Source organism: Periplaneta americana, chromosome 17 (genome assembly GCF_040183065.1).
Source record: "Periplaneta americana isolate PAMFEO1 chromosome 17, P.americana_PAMFEO1_priV1, whole genome shotgun sequence".
NCBI lineage: Eukaryota > Metazoa > Arthropoda > Insecta > Blattodea > Blattidae > Periplaneta > Periplaneta americana.
In genome coordinates this window covers 11,121,829-11,137,452 of record NC_091133.1, presented here as the reverse complement: position 1 = coordinate 11,137,452, position 15,624 = coordinate 11,121,829, and the positions used below count along the sequence as shown (strand labels likewise).

Genomic DNA, 15,624 nt, shown 5'->3' with positions numbered 1-15,624 from the left:
ATGAGCACAACAGGACATTACGTCGTCGATACAGTGATGGTTCCCCCACTTCACAATACAGGCTCGCTATCCGACTCGTTCGGAAGGCACCTGTAGCGAGTCGTATCCCATGATGATGGTAGGGTCTAAGAAACGTAGCTTAGATTTATTTGCTGAGCCATTGATAAAAGAGCCATAATCCAGCTTTGAACGGATAAGAGAACGATATAGACGTAAAAGCACTATGCGGTCTGCACCCCAGCAAACCCCTGACAAAAGGCGTAAAATGTTTAAAGATTTTTCACAACGCCTTCTCAAATCATGGATATGCGCCTCCCTCGTTAATTTGTAATCAAAGATAAGGCCCAAAAACCTCGCAGTGTCTGTATATTGCAACTCCACTCCATTAAGACGCAGTTCAGGATGTGGATGGAGTCCACGTTGGTTGTAGAAGTGGACACACTGCGTCTTTTGAGTGGAGAATTTAAAGCCATTGCGAAGAGACCACTCCGATAGCACATTGATGACCAGTTGCAACTGTCGACCAATAGATGGGAGGTATCGGGAACTGTAATATAGACTGAAGTCATCAACGTACAAGAGAGAAGATACTCGGTTACCTACACAGTGGGCAATGCCATTGATCGCAATGCAGAAAAGAAGAACACTTAATACAGACCCCTGCGGAACGTCATTTTCTTGGAGATGTTCGTTAGAAAGTGTGGTGCCTACTCGAACTCGGAAATACCGCTCTGCCATGAACTTCGCAATAAACGTTGGCAGACTGCCACGAAGTCCCCAGTCATGCAGGGTTTGCAGAATTCCATAACGCCACGTGGTATCGTAAGCCTTTTCTAGATCAAAGACCGCCACAAGATGTTCCTTCTTGAGGAAAGCATCTCTAATGGCGGTCTCCAGCCGAACAAGATGGTCTGCGGCGGATCTGCGCTTGCGAAAACCACATTGGATGTTAGATAATCGGTTTCCCGATTCGAGTACCCACATCAGGCGTTTGCTTATCATCTTTTCCATAACCTTGCACACACAGCTGGTGAGACAGATTGGCCTGTAATTGCCAGGTAAAGAAGGGTCCTTTCCCGGTTTCTGGACTGGAATTACAATGGCAGAACGCCAAGCAGATGGAAATACACCCTCAGTCCAGATTCTATTGTACATAGACAGAAGAAAGGATTTTCCAGCTGGTGGAAGATGACGAAGCATGCGGTTATGGATGTTATCAGGGCCAGGGGAGGTGTCAGGGGATGTGTCTAGTGCCGCCTCCAGCTCCTCGGGTGTGAATGGTGCATTGTAGTCTTCAGTGTTGTCAGATTGAAAATTTAGGTTTCGTTTTTCTGCAGTATCTTTGATTTTCAGAAATTCCGGGTCATAATTATTTGAGCTGCTTATTTGTGAAAATGTGGTAGCAATTATTTCAGCAATGTCTATTGGACTGGTGGTCGTTACTCCATTGTTTAGAAGGCCCGGAATTACAGAACTACGTTTCCCCATTATTCGACGGACTTTGTCCCATATGGTGTTAGCTGGGACGTTGTGTTTCAATGAACTGACGTAATTTGTCCAGGACGTCTTCTTAGCATCGCACACAATGCGACGAGCTTTGGCTCGAAGACGTTTAAACTGGACAAAATATTCTTGGGTCGGATGGCGCTCAAATTGGCGTAAAGCACGTTTGCGGTCACGGATTGCATCTCTGCAGGCATCCGTCCACCAGGGGACAGAGAAGCGTTTTGGCCTGCAGGACGACCGGGGGATAGATAATTCCGCTGACTTTATAACCACATTTGAGAAATGGTCTACTACGGAGTCCACATTTTCATGTCCGTTATCATCGAATGATATGGACTCCGAAAATCCGACCCAGTCCGCCTTTTTAAGAACCCAGTTTGGAGATCGAGATTCCGCCGGACGTAAAGCGGACATACGCATTCGAATGGGATAGTGGTCACTACCATGTAGGTCGTGAATCACAGACCATTCGAAATGCGTGGACAAAACTGGGCTACAAATGGAGATATCTATCATGGAGTGTGCACCGTAAGCTAAGGAGAGATGTGTTGCTTCCCCTGAATTCAGGGTAACAAGATTTAGACGGGTACATACCTCTGCTATTTTATTTCCTCTGTCATCATCGGAATTTGAGCCCCATGAGTGGTGGGATGCATTAAAATCCCCCACTACCAGATATGGAGCAGGTACCTGCGAGAAAATGTCTTCAATGTCATGCACTGTGAAAGGTGTGTCTGGGGGTATATATACAGAGACTATTGAGAACTGGATGGAAGGTAGAGTGACTCGAGCGGCTATGCATTGATGTGGGCTGTTGATGTTGATAACAGAGGAAAAGATACTTTGGCGGAATAGGAGAGCACAACCTCCGTTGGCACGAATACCGGCAAGGTGATCATACCGGTGAACGTAGTATCCCGAGATACTTAGGGAGTTTTCGGGCCGAAGGTGTGTCTCCTGGAGACATAAAATAGCAGGGTTTTCATGATAGATCAATTGCTGTAGTTCTGTATATCAGCTGCGTACACCGTTCACATTCCACTGTACAATATCAGTCATCAAGAGGAGCTATATCATGTTGGTGGCTTAACAGGGGATCTTCTCTTCTTTTCCTTTCTATGGGAAGATGCTTTTGCCTGCGACTGCTTTGTCTTTGACTCCGGCGACTCACTTCCAGTTCGTCGCACTCCTGATCGCGATCTTGATCGAGGACGTGATCGAGAACGTGATCTCGACCTGCCACCCGAACTAGGAGTGCGACGTTCTGGTGTTCTACTAGGCCTATAATCCTTCTCTGTTGTCATAGCAATAATTTTCTTAGGGACGTAAGGCCTAATGTCAAGTCCACAAGTGTCGTCTGACTCAGCAGTCTGAGTAGCGGCGTCTACATATGTCTGGGTTGCGATCTCAATTCGCTTCCCAGGTATGTTTTTAAGAGGTGGCATTTGTGTGGTGGCATCGATTCCCTCTGTTGCTCTCTGCAGTACAGACGCATAGGACTTTTCAGTTGCCTTCTTTTCTTTATCTAAAATACGCTTACGTGCCTCAAAGAAGCTAATATTTTCCCGGACTCGAAGCTCTTGAATCGTCTTTTCCAGCATATACTTTGGGCAGTTTTTAGAATTTGAAGCATGGTCCCCAGAACAATTCACACAGTGCTCGGCGCCAGTACATGGGGAATCCCCATGGTCTGCACCGCCGCACTTTGCACAGATGATATTGTTTGTGCAACGTTTTTGCGTATGTCCGAACCGTTGGCACCTAAAGCACCGCATTGGGTTCGGCACATACGCACGCACAGGGACACGCTCGTACCCAACAAAGATATATTCTGGCAAGAGAGACGTTTCAAAGGTCAGAAAGACTGTGCTCAGGGGTTCAGTCCATCCGTCCCGCTTCCATATTAAACGGTAAGCCTTGGACACGGACTGTTCCGCCAGCTCTAATTGGATCTCTTCATCTGATAGACCATCTAGAGAATCTGTATGCACAACTCCTCGCGTGGTGTTAAGCGAGGAGTGTCGTTCAACTCTGATGGGGTATGACCCCAGCAACTTTGCTTTCAACAGCGTCTCACTCTGTTTTGCAGATGCAGTCTCAACGAGGAGACTACCGTTGCGGAGTCGAGTTGCATTTCTGACCTTTCCAACGAGTCCATCGAGTGCACGTCTCACGTAGAATGGACTAATGTCTTTCATAGTTTTTTCCGTTCCGTCCAATGTGATACTGATAAACTTTGGAGGCGGCACTTTTACAGTAACTTTCTCAGGGTCCAATTCCATAGCAATTTTCGTCATATGACCACCAGTCGTACTTTCTCCTGTCTTATGTTTCTTATTAGTTTTTTCTGAAGGAGGAGAAGAAGAGCGCGTAGAAGCCATTTTGAAACTGGCCCCCCCCCCTACGGAACCGTCGGCGTCAGCCTGCCACCGGGGGGGCGGAAGAAAAAGACACCAAAAAAGTCTTCTCGGTCTGTGCCGGCCATGGGGACCCCCCCACAGCCCGATCCCAAGCAACCCACTTCACGCAAGTTACCCTTCAAACTGGTCATTACACACCTAATGGCAAGTTTTACACCAGAGGCGTGTCGCAGTTTTATGCCCCTACCACGGGAATAACCGCCCGTGGCTCCCCACTCTACACTGAATACAAGTGCCAGACTACTGCGGCTAACTCCCACCGACCCTCCCAAAGCCGGAGCAATCCGAGTCCGCACGCAGCTTCAGGGGACTTGTGGTTGATTACACTGCGACACCCATACGTCAGAGGTAACACGTCGGAGCGATATATCCGCCCCGGCGAGCAGAATCGGTCACCGGGACGTTTAAGTCGCTCCAGGCCCCCATTGGGGCTCCACGTGAGTGTACATGACTACTGGTCCGGGCTCCGCACCTAGACTTGCATATAGGGGCAGTATGAAGGGTCCACTATTGCTTCGTTGCTGGGAGCCCTGTCGGGCCACACAAGTCGGAAGTCGCGCTCGAAACCGTGGGACAGGACCACGGAGATAGAAAAGATCCCCGCTGGTGAGACGGGAGTTATAAACCTAAGAAACTTAACCTAATAATAGATATAAGAATTAGAAGGGGAAGAAGAATAAAGTCTCATCAGGCATTGTTAACAAATCCCGTCATGGTGGCGGACGTGGCAAGAACAAAAACAGCGGGGATGGAGAGGTGAAAATGGCTGTGATGATGTGGTGGGTGTTCCGCATGCAATGGCGGCCGGCGGAGAGAAATAGTGATGAAAAAGAAGAGAGAACGAAGAGGAGTGGTTGGTGATAGGACGAAAAATGGCCGAAAAGAAGAGCACAAGAGCCACCATTGCACCCCCCGGTCACCACTTGGAGGAACCCACCTCGACCAGATCCGACAATATGATAGGAACGAAAATCAGCTGTAAATGTCTAATATGCCATGAAATCGGGACTTTTGATGTGTGTACAAATTATTTCGGGATGTGGGACATAATGGTCGAAATCGAGACTGTCTCGGGAAATACGGGATGGTTGGCAAACCTAATCACGCATATAGCTCCTCACTTATAGTGAAACTGAACTTCATGATCTTACAACAATCAAACTCCTGTATCTCCTCATGAGGAGCATAGGGCATTCACAAAATGCCTCCATCGGACCCTATTTGTAGCCAACTTCTTCACTTCGCTCCATGTTTTCCCCTCCCTAGCAATTTCCTCCAAAACTGTTCTCTTCCATGTATTTTTTGGCCTTCCTCTTGTTCTATTACCCTGGGGGTTTCAATCCAAAGTCATTCTTTCTACTGCTCCAGCTTCTCTCCTAATTGTGTGCCCTATCCAATTCCACTGTCGTCTTTTGATTTCTATTGTGATTTCTTTCTGATTTGTTATCTTCCATAGTTCTGAGTTTGTGATTATATCTGGACATCTTATTTTTCAGATTCTTCATAAACATTTATTAACAAATGTTTGCAGTTTATTTTGTATAATTTTACTTGTTTTCCATGTCTCACAGCCATATAATAAGACTGATTGCATCAAGTTTACAATTTATATATCTATTAGTTATAGGGTCTTCTTCTTTATCACTATCGTTTATTTCTCCATCTTCAGATCTTTCATTTGTGTCATCTGGGTTTAACATCTCGTCAAAATATTCCCACCATCGCTTTAACTGTTTTGTTTCGGTTGTGATAAGATTTCCATTCTTACTTTTAACAGGACAGTCTCTGTAGATCTTCTTTCCGGATAAACTATTTGTAATTTTATACAACTCTCTTACATCGTGTCTTCTTGATATTCTTCAGCTCGTGATGCTATCTCCTTGATGTGTTTCCTTTTATCCTGTCGTACTCGTTTCTTTATTTCCTTATATGATCTTACATACATACCCTATTTTAGTTCCAATATGATGTTTGACTCTCAATGCAAGAAAATCACAAGCAATCCTAGTGAGACATCAACGTCTATTATGCAATATTACTCCTGCTCTTCCAGTCAAGTTAAACGACACAATAATCCCTTTTGCTTCCTGTGTTAAAAACCTTGGAGATTACTTTGTTACGCATTTAAACTGGAATAACCAAGTAACCCATATTACCAAAAAAGTGCTTTCCATACTACATTCCTTAAACAGCATTCGAAAATTCCTTCTACTATCACTCAAGAAAATACTAGTGGAAACACTAGTAATGCCCCACTTCGATTGTTGTGATTTTCTACTCACTGACCTCAATGTCAACCAGTCGCAAAAATTACAACATGTTCATAATTCTTGTGTTCACTTTGTCTGCGATGTCCGTCGCGCTGACCACATTACCTCATCCTTCCAAACTCTAAACTGGCTACAGCTTAACGAACGTAGAAATTTTCATTCTCTTGTTCTCCTTTTCCAAGTCCTTCACACTTCTACACCTACCTACCTTGCCTCCCGTTTCAGTTACCTGTCATCATATCATAATCTCTTCACACGCACGCAAAATAGCCGCATACTAGCCATACCAATACATAAGACATCATCGTATTTATCATCATACACAATCTCGCTCTCGTGCTTGTGGAATACCCTATCCAGTGACATCAGAGACTGTCGGAATTTAGTAGCGTTTAAAAAAACAAGCTTATTAAGCATTTTCTTACTGCGTAGAGTAGGTTCCATTTTTACTTCATCAAAATGCTTCTCTCTTCTTAACTTTTACAATAAACTGTCTAGCTTTTATTAATCAGTTAATCTTTTAGTACTTTGATTTTTATTTTATTTGTAAATTTAATATTAATTGTAATTATAATTGTATTTGTATTCTTAATATTGTAATTGTAATCCCCTGGTAGAGGGGAAGAGAAGGCCTGATGGCTTTATCTCTACCAGGTTAAATAAATAAATAAATAAATAAATGTCAATACATGGAAGTCCTCTACCATTGTTCTTAAGAACAAGTCAGACTGTCACTTATAAAATGACAAAATAGAAACGCCATTTACTGCAAGGCAACTAGCGAAATGTGTTGTGGTTTGCAACATTTGACAATGTAACATAAGTTCAACGTCGATTTAACCATGAGCATTACGTTCGGAGAGCTGTGAATTAGAAATGGATAAAGTTATGGCACCATAATTCTGAAGAAAGTGTATCTATTTTCATGCCATAGACTATAAGCATGTTCTCAAAACCGAAGCTGCTATTAGCACTGGTATGACAGCAAATACCAAGAAAAGGCTCATACAACCGTCCACAGAGATAGCTATGCCATACATCTGGTCAACATTGCCTTAAACTTTATCTGTATCATATGCAACATGTTCAAGCATACGATATGTGGATCTCCAGAAACAGATCACATTTGTGTTTCATTCCATAGTTTTACAAGAAAACAATATGGGCATGGTGTCAGGAGCATTGTGCAACAACTCATACAGGAAAAGAAGTCCGTGAAGGACATTAAACATCGTGGTGGCAAATTACATGACATCCAAATTCTCCAGACCTGATAGCAACCAATTTCTTTGTTTGGATTTTAGTGTAGAATGATGTCTATGCACAGCGACCCAGGCGTGTTAATTATCTCAAAACAAAGATAATCTCAGTTTTAGTAAAGCTACCCCTATGATCTTACATCCCATATGGCAGATGTAAGTCTCCGTTATGTGTATGCAATGGTGGCACATTTAGGTCTAATGTGGAAAAAAAAACTCCTATCCTTCTGGAATATATTTACAGTTTACTGGATAATAAATTGCAACAGTAATCATGATCCAATGTTTTTCTTTTATGTCTTCTCAAATGAATCACCCTCTACAATTCATTAAATTATAGAACACGTTACCAGTTAGCATGATATATAAGAAAATATTTCATTTGAAGCTTACTAAAACACAGTTTAAACCAGCAATTCTGACCAACTTTCAAAATATTATGTGTAATACAAGAATGTAACTTGTGACGTGATGGTGAACAGCACAAACAATTCTTGACTTGACATTTATTAGTAGGCCTATACACTAGTAACTATAAATTGAAACATAAATAGTTATTCTATTAGAGTTTACAATGTTATGCAATTCGAATATAAAAAAGATACTTAATAGTTACTTTCAATTTACCTCTGATAAGGGCTTCTTCTCTTCTGTACCACTTGCTTGTACAGGCAATGGATTGATGTCGGGTTCCATCTTTATCACATCCATCTCAACTGTAAGAGGAATTTATACAGATTAACATTCATCTGCAGGTCGTAAGATAGTGGAAAAGTCTTATCTGGACTCGTTAGACTTATAACATATTTCGCTGAAAATTCCGAACTTGTTGTGAACTAATTATCTGCTACACTCAGATATAGGACATCTTTATATTAAAGGGTACACATATTCCTCTTGCACAAAATGAGATTCCATTTCTCTTTGGAAAAAAAAGAGAGAGAGAGAGAGAGGTATGATAATATGGCGCCTTTCATAATAATTACATTTAGTTCGTTCAGTGTATGTTTTGTTAGGGTGACCAGATCCACATCGATAAAAAAATGAGGACATTGTTCGAAGAAAGAGGACAGAAAATATGTTGTCAGATTTAGGTTTCGGCCTATATTATACTTTAAATTACGTCAATATCTATTTTATTACAAAACATTGAAAGTACATATTTAGATTTGGTATCATACTCAAAAGTACCGGTATGTTAATATCTATTTTATTACAAAATAATTATGTTAAAACTTAATAATAATAATAATAATAATAATAATAATAATAATAATAATAATAATAATTTTAGAGTTATAGTCCCATTGCTCTTATTTCCGGCAGCCAATCACGTTGCAGGTCGGCTACATTTAAACGTGTGCGTCTTGTGATTCGCTGATGATGACGTTATGCATTTCCTAAGGCTCGATAAATACTTAATATACTAGCCCGCCATTTTGGCTCTTACATTGGCGTTCGCAGAAAGCACACGAGGACGTTATTTGCTGCTCAATTATTTGCTGAATTACAGTGTGTTTGATTTATTATCATAGGAGCTACGATATGATAATGCTTAAAGGTGTGGCAAATAGATTCCTCGTCTGGTAGCTCGGCAACGAAAGAACAAAAATGGCGAACGATACTACCTACCTAGACTTTATAGAGCCTTCTCTTCCTAAGACGTAAGCAAAGACGAGGAGTCACGCCGGGAATAATAGCGTCGCGACTACTGTTAAAATATGAAAGTCAAGGGAACCATAATATTAAAGAAGATAGAAAATAGCTATTTAGATTTAAGCTTAAACCTATATTATACTTTAAGTGATGTAAATATCTATTTTGTTACAGCATACTTATGATAAAACTTAATGATATAAATTATTTTGCAGTTACCTGTATATATGAAAGCAATGACCTTAACAAGTAGGGGCAAGGAGAGTTATGTTATGATCGTTGGCAGAGAGTATATTCCGTCGATGCTGCTGCCACTTACAGACAAATTACTCGAAAAAGACGCCAAATCAGATAATTTCAAAATATCAGGCATACAAGTTCTGAAAAGGACATTTCTTATTTTTTTAAAAATCCGCCTGCTCCCAGGACAAAGGCCTAAAAAAGAGGCAATGACCGGACAAAAGAGGAGTCTCATCACTCTATGTTTGGTGATATATTAATGTGTTAATGTAGTAATAATTTCGCGCGCGTGTGCGCGTGCGTGTGTTGTGTGCGTTTTTTTTTTAACTGCATGCCCCATTACATAGTAATACTACATGCTTTGTAATTTCAATTCATCAGTTTACAGTATCTAACGTATTATAATATACACGTCTTTAGCTATAATCTTCATACATACTATGATATCGTATAATATAATATTTTAATTGCAGTCTGTCATGATTAATTGGCATATTATTGTAGATCATTGAAGTTTATCGAGCCGATGAAACGGACGAATATTTGCAAATACTTGCTAACTAGCTTGTCATGAGTCGTAGGCCAATCTCCGCCAATGTTTCTTATTCTTTTACTCATTTCCTTTCTTTCTTTATATAATCTTTTGCATTGGAATACGACGTGATCTACAGTTTGTTCTTCTTCTCCACATGGACATATCGGGTTGTCTGAAAGTCTAAATGTGTGAAGTTATGCCCTCAGCTTTCCATGGCCAGTTACTATTGCTGTGAATTCTGGGAAGAAGGGAATTTTCTGTCGTAGTCTATTCTTCACTGATGGGAAGTAAGCCTTACTTATTGCTCCATTCCTTGAGTCTGTCCATTGTTGCTGCCACATTTCGATTCCTTTTTCTTTTTCCTATGTTATAATTACCTCTTTCGGTACTCTGTCGTAAACGATTTCCCGGTCTTCTGCTGCTGCTTGCTTTGCAAGTCTATCTGCTATTTCATTCCCCTCTATTCCTGAATGTCCTTTAATCTAGCCGAAATGTAATTTCCAATTCGAATGTGCCAAATTAATTATTTTTGTTTTAATAAGTTCTATTAATCTATTTCTTTTGTAGTTGTTTTTCAATAAATCTAAAGTAATTTTACTATCCGTATATAATGCAACAGATTTGTCGTTGTCTTCATTCTGCATTTCTTCTATTTTTTCCAGTATTTTTAATATTGCGATTTGTTCCGCTTGATTGTTGGAACACTGGCTATGGAGTTTGAATTTCAGTTCGCTTGTTAGAGTGCCATTTTCGTATATAATTCCTGCTGCTCCGACGTTGTCTCCGGATTGACTGCCGTCTGTGTAAGCCTCAATTGTATACTTGATGCCATTTTCCACTTCACGAATTTCAGGAATTTCTGAAGGATGTCGCCAAAATGTTAATTCCAGGGGTGCATCGTATTTTCCATTGTGAACTTTCGTTGCAATGTAGGTTTGTACTGTTTGTTCTATGAGTATATTGACTGGTAGTACTCCAGCTATGATACATGAGGCGTCGTAAGAGATTGTCCGATAAGCTTTGGCAATTTTTATATTAATGAGTATTTGTACTCTCCTGTATTTTGCGATATTCTTCTTTCTTCGTATTGCTTCTATACATACCGGAGCTCCATACGTCATAACTGGGAGTAAAGATCCTTCATAGATTGTTCTCAATGCTTTATAACCTAAATCCCATTGCAGTTTGGCTGTTCTGGCTAGCATATTGACAAGAGCGATTGATTTTTGTACGGTATGATCTATATGTGCAGTGAAGTTAAATTTATTGTCCAGATATATTCCCAAATATTTAATTTCTTCAGCTTGGTCCAGCCGTTTGTGATTCAGATAGATGTTGACATCCCTCTCGTCATTTCGTTTCCTCGTTATGAATAAAACTTTGGATTTGTTGCCGTTGAATTTTATTTTATTATCAGTGGCCCAATCTTGGATTTTTATTATATCCTGATTTACTATATTTTCTGCTTCTATTTTACAAGACCCTTTTGTTAGAATAATAAGGTCGTCCGTGAAGGCAATCACTTTTGTTCTTCTATTAAACTTCAAATTTAGTTGTGTGTATGTGTGTGTGTGCGCGCGCGCGCGTGCGTGCGTGTGTGTGTGTGTGTGTGGGCGCGCGCGCGCGCGCTTAAGTTCTCCGTGCAATCACGGATGTTAGGAGCTGATCAGAACATTGTTTAGCACAGGGTGGCGTATATTTTCAACACTTACTATGAAGAGTGTACGTACATGAACAACAGAAAGCGTCCACACCTGTGGAGTAACGGTCAGCGCGTCTGGCTGCGAAACCAGGTGGCCCGGGTTCGAATCCCGGTCGGGGCAAGTTACCTGGTTGAGGTTTTTTCCGGGGTTTTCCCTCAACCCAATACGAGCAAATGCTGGGTAACTTTCGGTGCTGGACCACGGACTCATTTCACCGGCATTATCACCTTCATATCATTCAGATACTAAATAACCTAGATGTTGACACAGCGTCGTAAAATAACCCAAGGAAAAAAAAAACAACAGAAAGCATTTCTCAGAAGATACCACTTTTGTTGCTTTGTGAGTAAACAATAAACGTTAGAAGAAAAAAGTCTCAGTAAAAGTTGTTTCCTTTATTTTTAAAAGTAGTTTCCAATGATACCTTCAATGATTCATGTTCTCATTTTAAATTTTGAAGTTGACCACAGGTACCTCTACTTTCGGTTACGGGAAATGGTACCACCACCAATCTATTCTTTACATAGGTTTTGGTTATCAATTTTTTTTATGAATAACTGAAGGGTCCACTATTACTTCGTTGTTGGGCGTCCTGTCGGGCCACACAATTATTCCTAAGTCGCGCTCGAAACCGTGGGACAGTACCACGGAGATAGGAAAGATCCCTGCTGGTGAGACGGGAATTATAAGCCTACGAAACTTATTCTAATATTGAATATAAGTATCTAGAGGGGGAAGAAATATGTGGCCTAATCAGGCATTCCAGCAAATCCCGTTATGTAGGCAGACGTGGCAAGTCTATACAGCGGGAATGGAAAGGTGAAAACGGCTGTGATGATGTGGTGGGCATGGATGGTGATAATACGATAACTATGGAGAAAGGAATGCACGAGAGCCACCACCGCACCACACAGTCACCAACTTGGAGGAACCTACCTCGACCACACAAACCTTGAAAACCAACCAAGTGAGTGTATGCATCTACAAATTTTAAGTAGTTCTAATGTATAGCAGGCATTCCGAATCAACAAAACTTGCAACATTTATGGGATCATAAAACAGCTGTTTACAATGAACTTGAACGACGGCGTAACTTTATTCATATGGCAAGCAAGACCCAACAATTTGGCCCGAATTCTGATACACCATAAACCAGTAAGAGTGTAAAAAAGTAGTTAATACAATATTTAATATTTAGAAGAATTGTCATGCACTTTGTCATTATTAATAACCGTAAAAATAGCCAAAGACTGCAGCCATATTTTCATTTATTGTCTTGTTTTTATCGCCAACACGCATTTAGTTTATAATACATCAACAATTAACGTTTGCTACGACCGCGAACATAATTGAATCGCCACTCACTTATATTGTAACATTAATTTACATTGAAAATCGGCATTAGCACAAACATGTGTTCTGTACCGTAGGCCTCTGGTTGACAGTTAATTACAGTGTTGCCGATGTATGGTTCCAGCTTGTTACTGAAGAAGGCTCTGCCTGTAGCCACCTAAAAATTTCAACGCATTATGGGAGTTCAAGACGAGAGTAAAAATTAGCACAATAGTTGAATCAACAAGGTCAAAGAAATTTAATTAATAATCCATCTATGCGTAAAAAAAATGAAGTCTTAAAAATAAACTTAAAATGTGTCTGTAGTAAATCTAACTTAGTAGGCTAGTTATATTTTATATTACTTTTATGTAATAATTGTCTCATGTTACAGAAATTAATTAATTAGGGTTATTTATAATGAAATTTAAATGCTTATAATATAAACAATATTATCATGCAAACTTTGTACCAGTACAAAGTAACTTAACGCTGAAATCGAACCAAAACAACACTGTCGGATTAATTTTATAACTTACAAGATATAGAATTATGTAAGTCATGAGCTTATTACTGTATTTTAAAGAAGAAAGAAGACGGTAAGCATGAACGATTACAATAATTGCAACGGCAAGATAAAACTAACTTTTTTACTTACAATAAAAAGTATAAAATCGGTCATAAACCACCTACTCTAAACAGAATGCAATATTTAACAACGAGGAGCCTTAAATATTCTTCAGGGACAGGACATAATAGCTTTGCTCCAGCACGGTTCAGAATGGATTCTGAACTGTGTGCTCATTCGCAGTATCTCAATGTGCGTTTCAACAAGACTAGAACTGATTCCGAACCGGTACTATACTCCCAGTTCCCTTTTCCAACGTGCTTTAAAACTCGTTTGGATCGAATGAAATTGGTTCTCGATTAAGAGCAGAAACTGGGAATTCTGAACTGTTGTTGCATGCGCAGATGGTTTAATCTGAAGTTACGGTTAAAATGCGGATAAATTTCACAATACGGATTCCTTCTTTTTCCCTCTTACTTCAAAATTACAACCTTGTACACACAAAATAAATTATTGGCACTGAAAAGTGCCATTTCGTAAGCATGATGAGGCGCATTCGACAAACGCAGACAATTCTGCTCTTTTTAGAATTTCAAGATATAATTGTCAGCGAGGAATCCTTATACTGAAAGTTTCTCGAAAATGCTTCGGGACTAGGCAAGTTAAAAAAAAAAAAAAAAAAAATTGTCCATCATGAGTGATTTGAAATGTGACAGCGATATGTTTTACGAAGAATTATGTTCGGAAGAAGAATATAATTTTAATGAGAAGAAACTCCGGAGAGTTTCGAATGACATTCACTACTTTCAAGATTCCACAAACTTCCGCTGTTAGCAAATCATCGTTATCACTGTCGTCTGCTGCTTGAACAACTTGTAAACCTTGATTTTCTTCAGATAGTACAAAGAACCAACGAGATAGAAAGAGAAGAATATCTTTCTCTTTCTAACTCGTTGCAAAGAACCATTTCTTTTGAGCTGTCGCCATTTTTGTGTGGTTTGTGACTGTATCTCCAACACAGTTTCCGAGTTTACAATGATGCGGATAAGAATAATGACATAAATATTACGGTATTTATGTCACTAAACATCAGCTAAGAATAAGGTTTTAGAAACATCTGCTGGAAATGTGACATAAAACTTGAGTAAAACTAAAAAACACAGACTGTAGCTTATGACTATCTCATATGCAACTTGCAATTTGTCATTTCCAGAAGTCCCCCCACAAGTAGTGGTAAGCTATAACCTATAAATAACACAACCGTCTTACAAAGAAGCATGAAAATAAAATTAATGTAACTTATGTCTGTTACCGCATAATAAGAGAATAAACAAATGAGACTCGAATGATAATTACACTGGAAAGAAAAAGAATGCAATATTCACAGATGCAGACTTACCCTTAAGAAGTATTAAAATGAAAATTAACCAAAATTTTATTAGTGATAACCCCACTTACCATCACAATGTAGATTACACTTTCCACTACGATCAAGCATGCCGTGAACATTGAAAGCAGTTGAAAAATGATGCGAAATACAGAACGACTAAAAGAATAATTATATTTTAAAAAATTATAAATTAATTAAAATATAAATTACAGTAGATCTACAAAAATCACATGCCCACACCTGTGAGTAACGGTCAGCGCGTCTGGCCGCGAAACCAGGTGGCCAGGGTTCAAATCCCGGTCGGGGCAAGTTACCAGGTTGAGGTTTTTTCGGGGTTTTTCCTTCAACCCAATACGAGCAAATGCTGGGTAACTTTCGGTGCTGGACCTCGGACTCCTTTCACCGACATTATCACCTTCATTTTATTCAGACGCTAAATAACCTAGATGTTGATACAGCGTCGTAAAATAACCCAATAAAATAAAATAAAATAAAAAAATACAAAAATCACGATTACTAAATGAATATGCATGAGATAATGACAGTAAGTTTCTGAAAGGCGAGTCAGCAACTACGGCAATTAGCAAGCTTGCTCCAAAGTTAGTAAAGAATTAGTTTAAAACTGGTAAACGTAAAAATAATCAATTTTAAAAAACCACTGTCACAATAAAACTCTAAATACAGACGCTGTTACGTCCCGCGCCGTGGCGTCGTAGTCTAAGGCATTCTGCCTAGGACTCGCGTT

General features: G+C 39.8%; 1 protein-coding gene across 1 annotated transcript in view; it reads right to left on the bottom strand.

The window, feature by feature from the left end:
* The window catches only part of LOC138692991 (zinc finger protein ZFP2-like), a 56,891-nt gene extending 41,930 nt beyond the window's left edge, over positions 1-14,961 (bottom strand). The window contains exons 1-2 of the mRNA XM_069816466.1: positions 14,948-14,961; positions 8,083-8,171 (exon numbers count right to left, since the gene is read on the bottom strand). Of these exons, the coding sequence (XP_069672567.1) occupies positions 8,083-8,166 (84 nt within the window). The 5' untranslated portion in view covers positions 8,167-8,171; positions 14,948-14,961. The remainder of the gene's footprint in view (positions 1-8,082; positions 8,172-14,947) is intronic.
* Between the last annotated feature and the right edge of the window lie 663 nt (positions 14,962-15,624).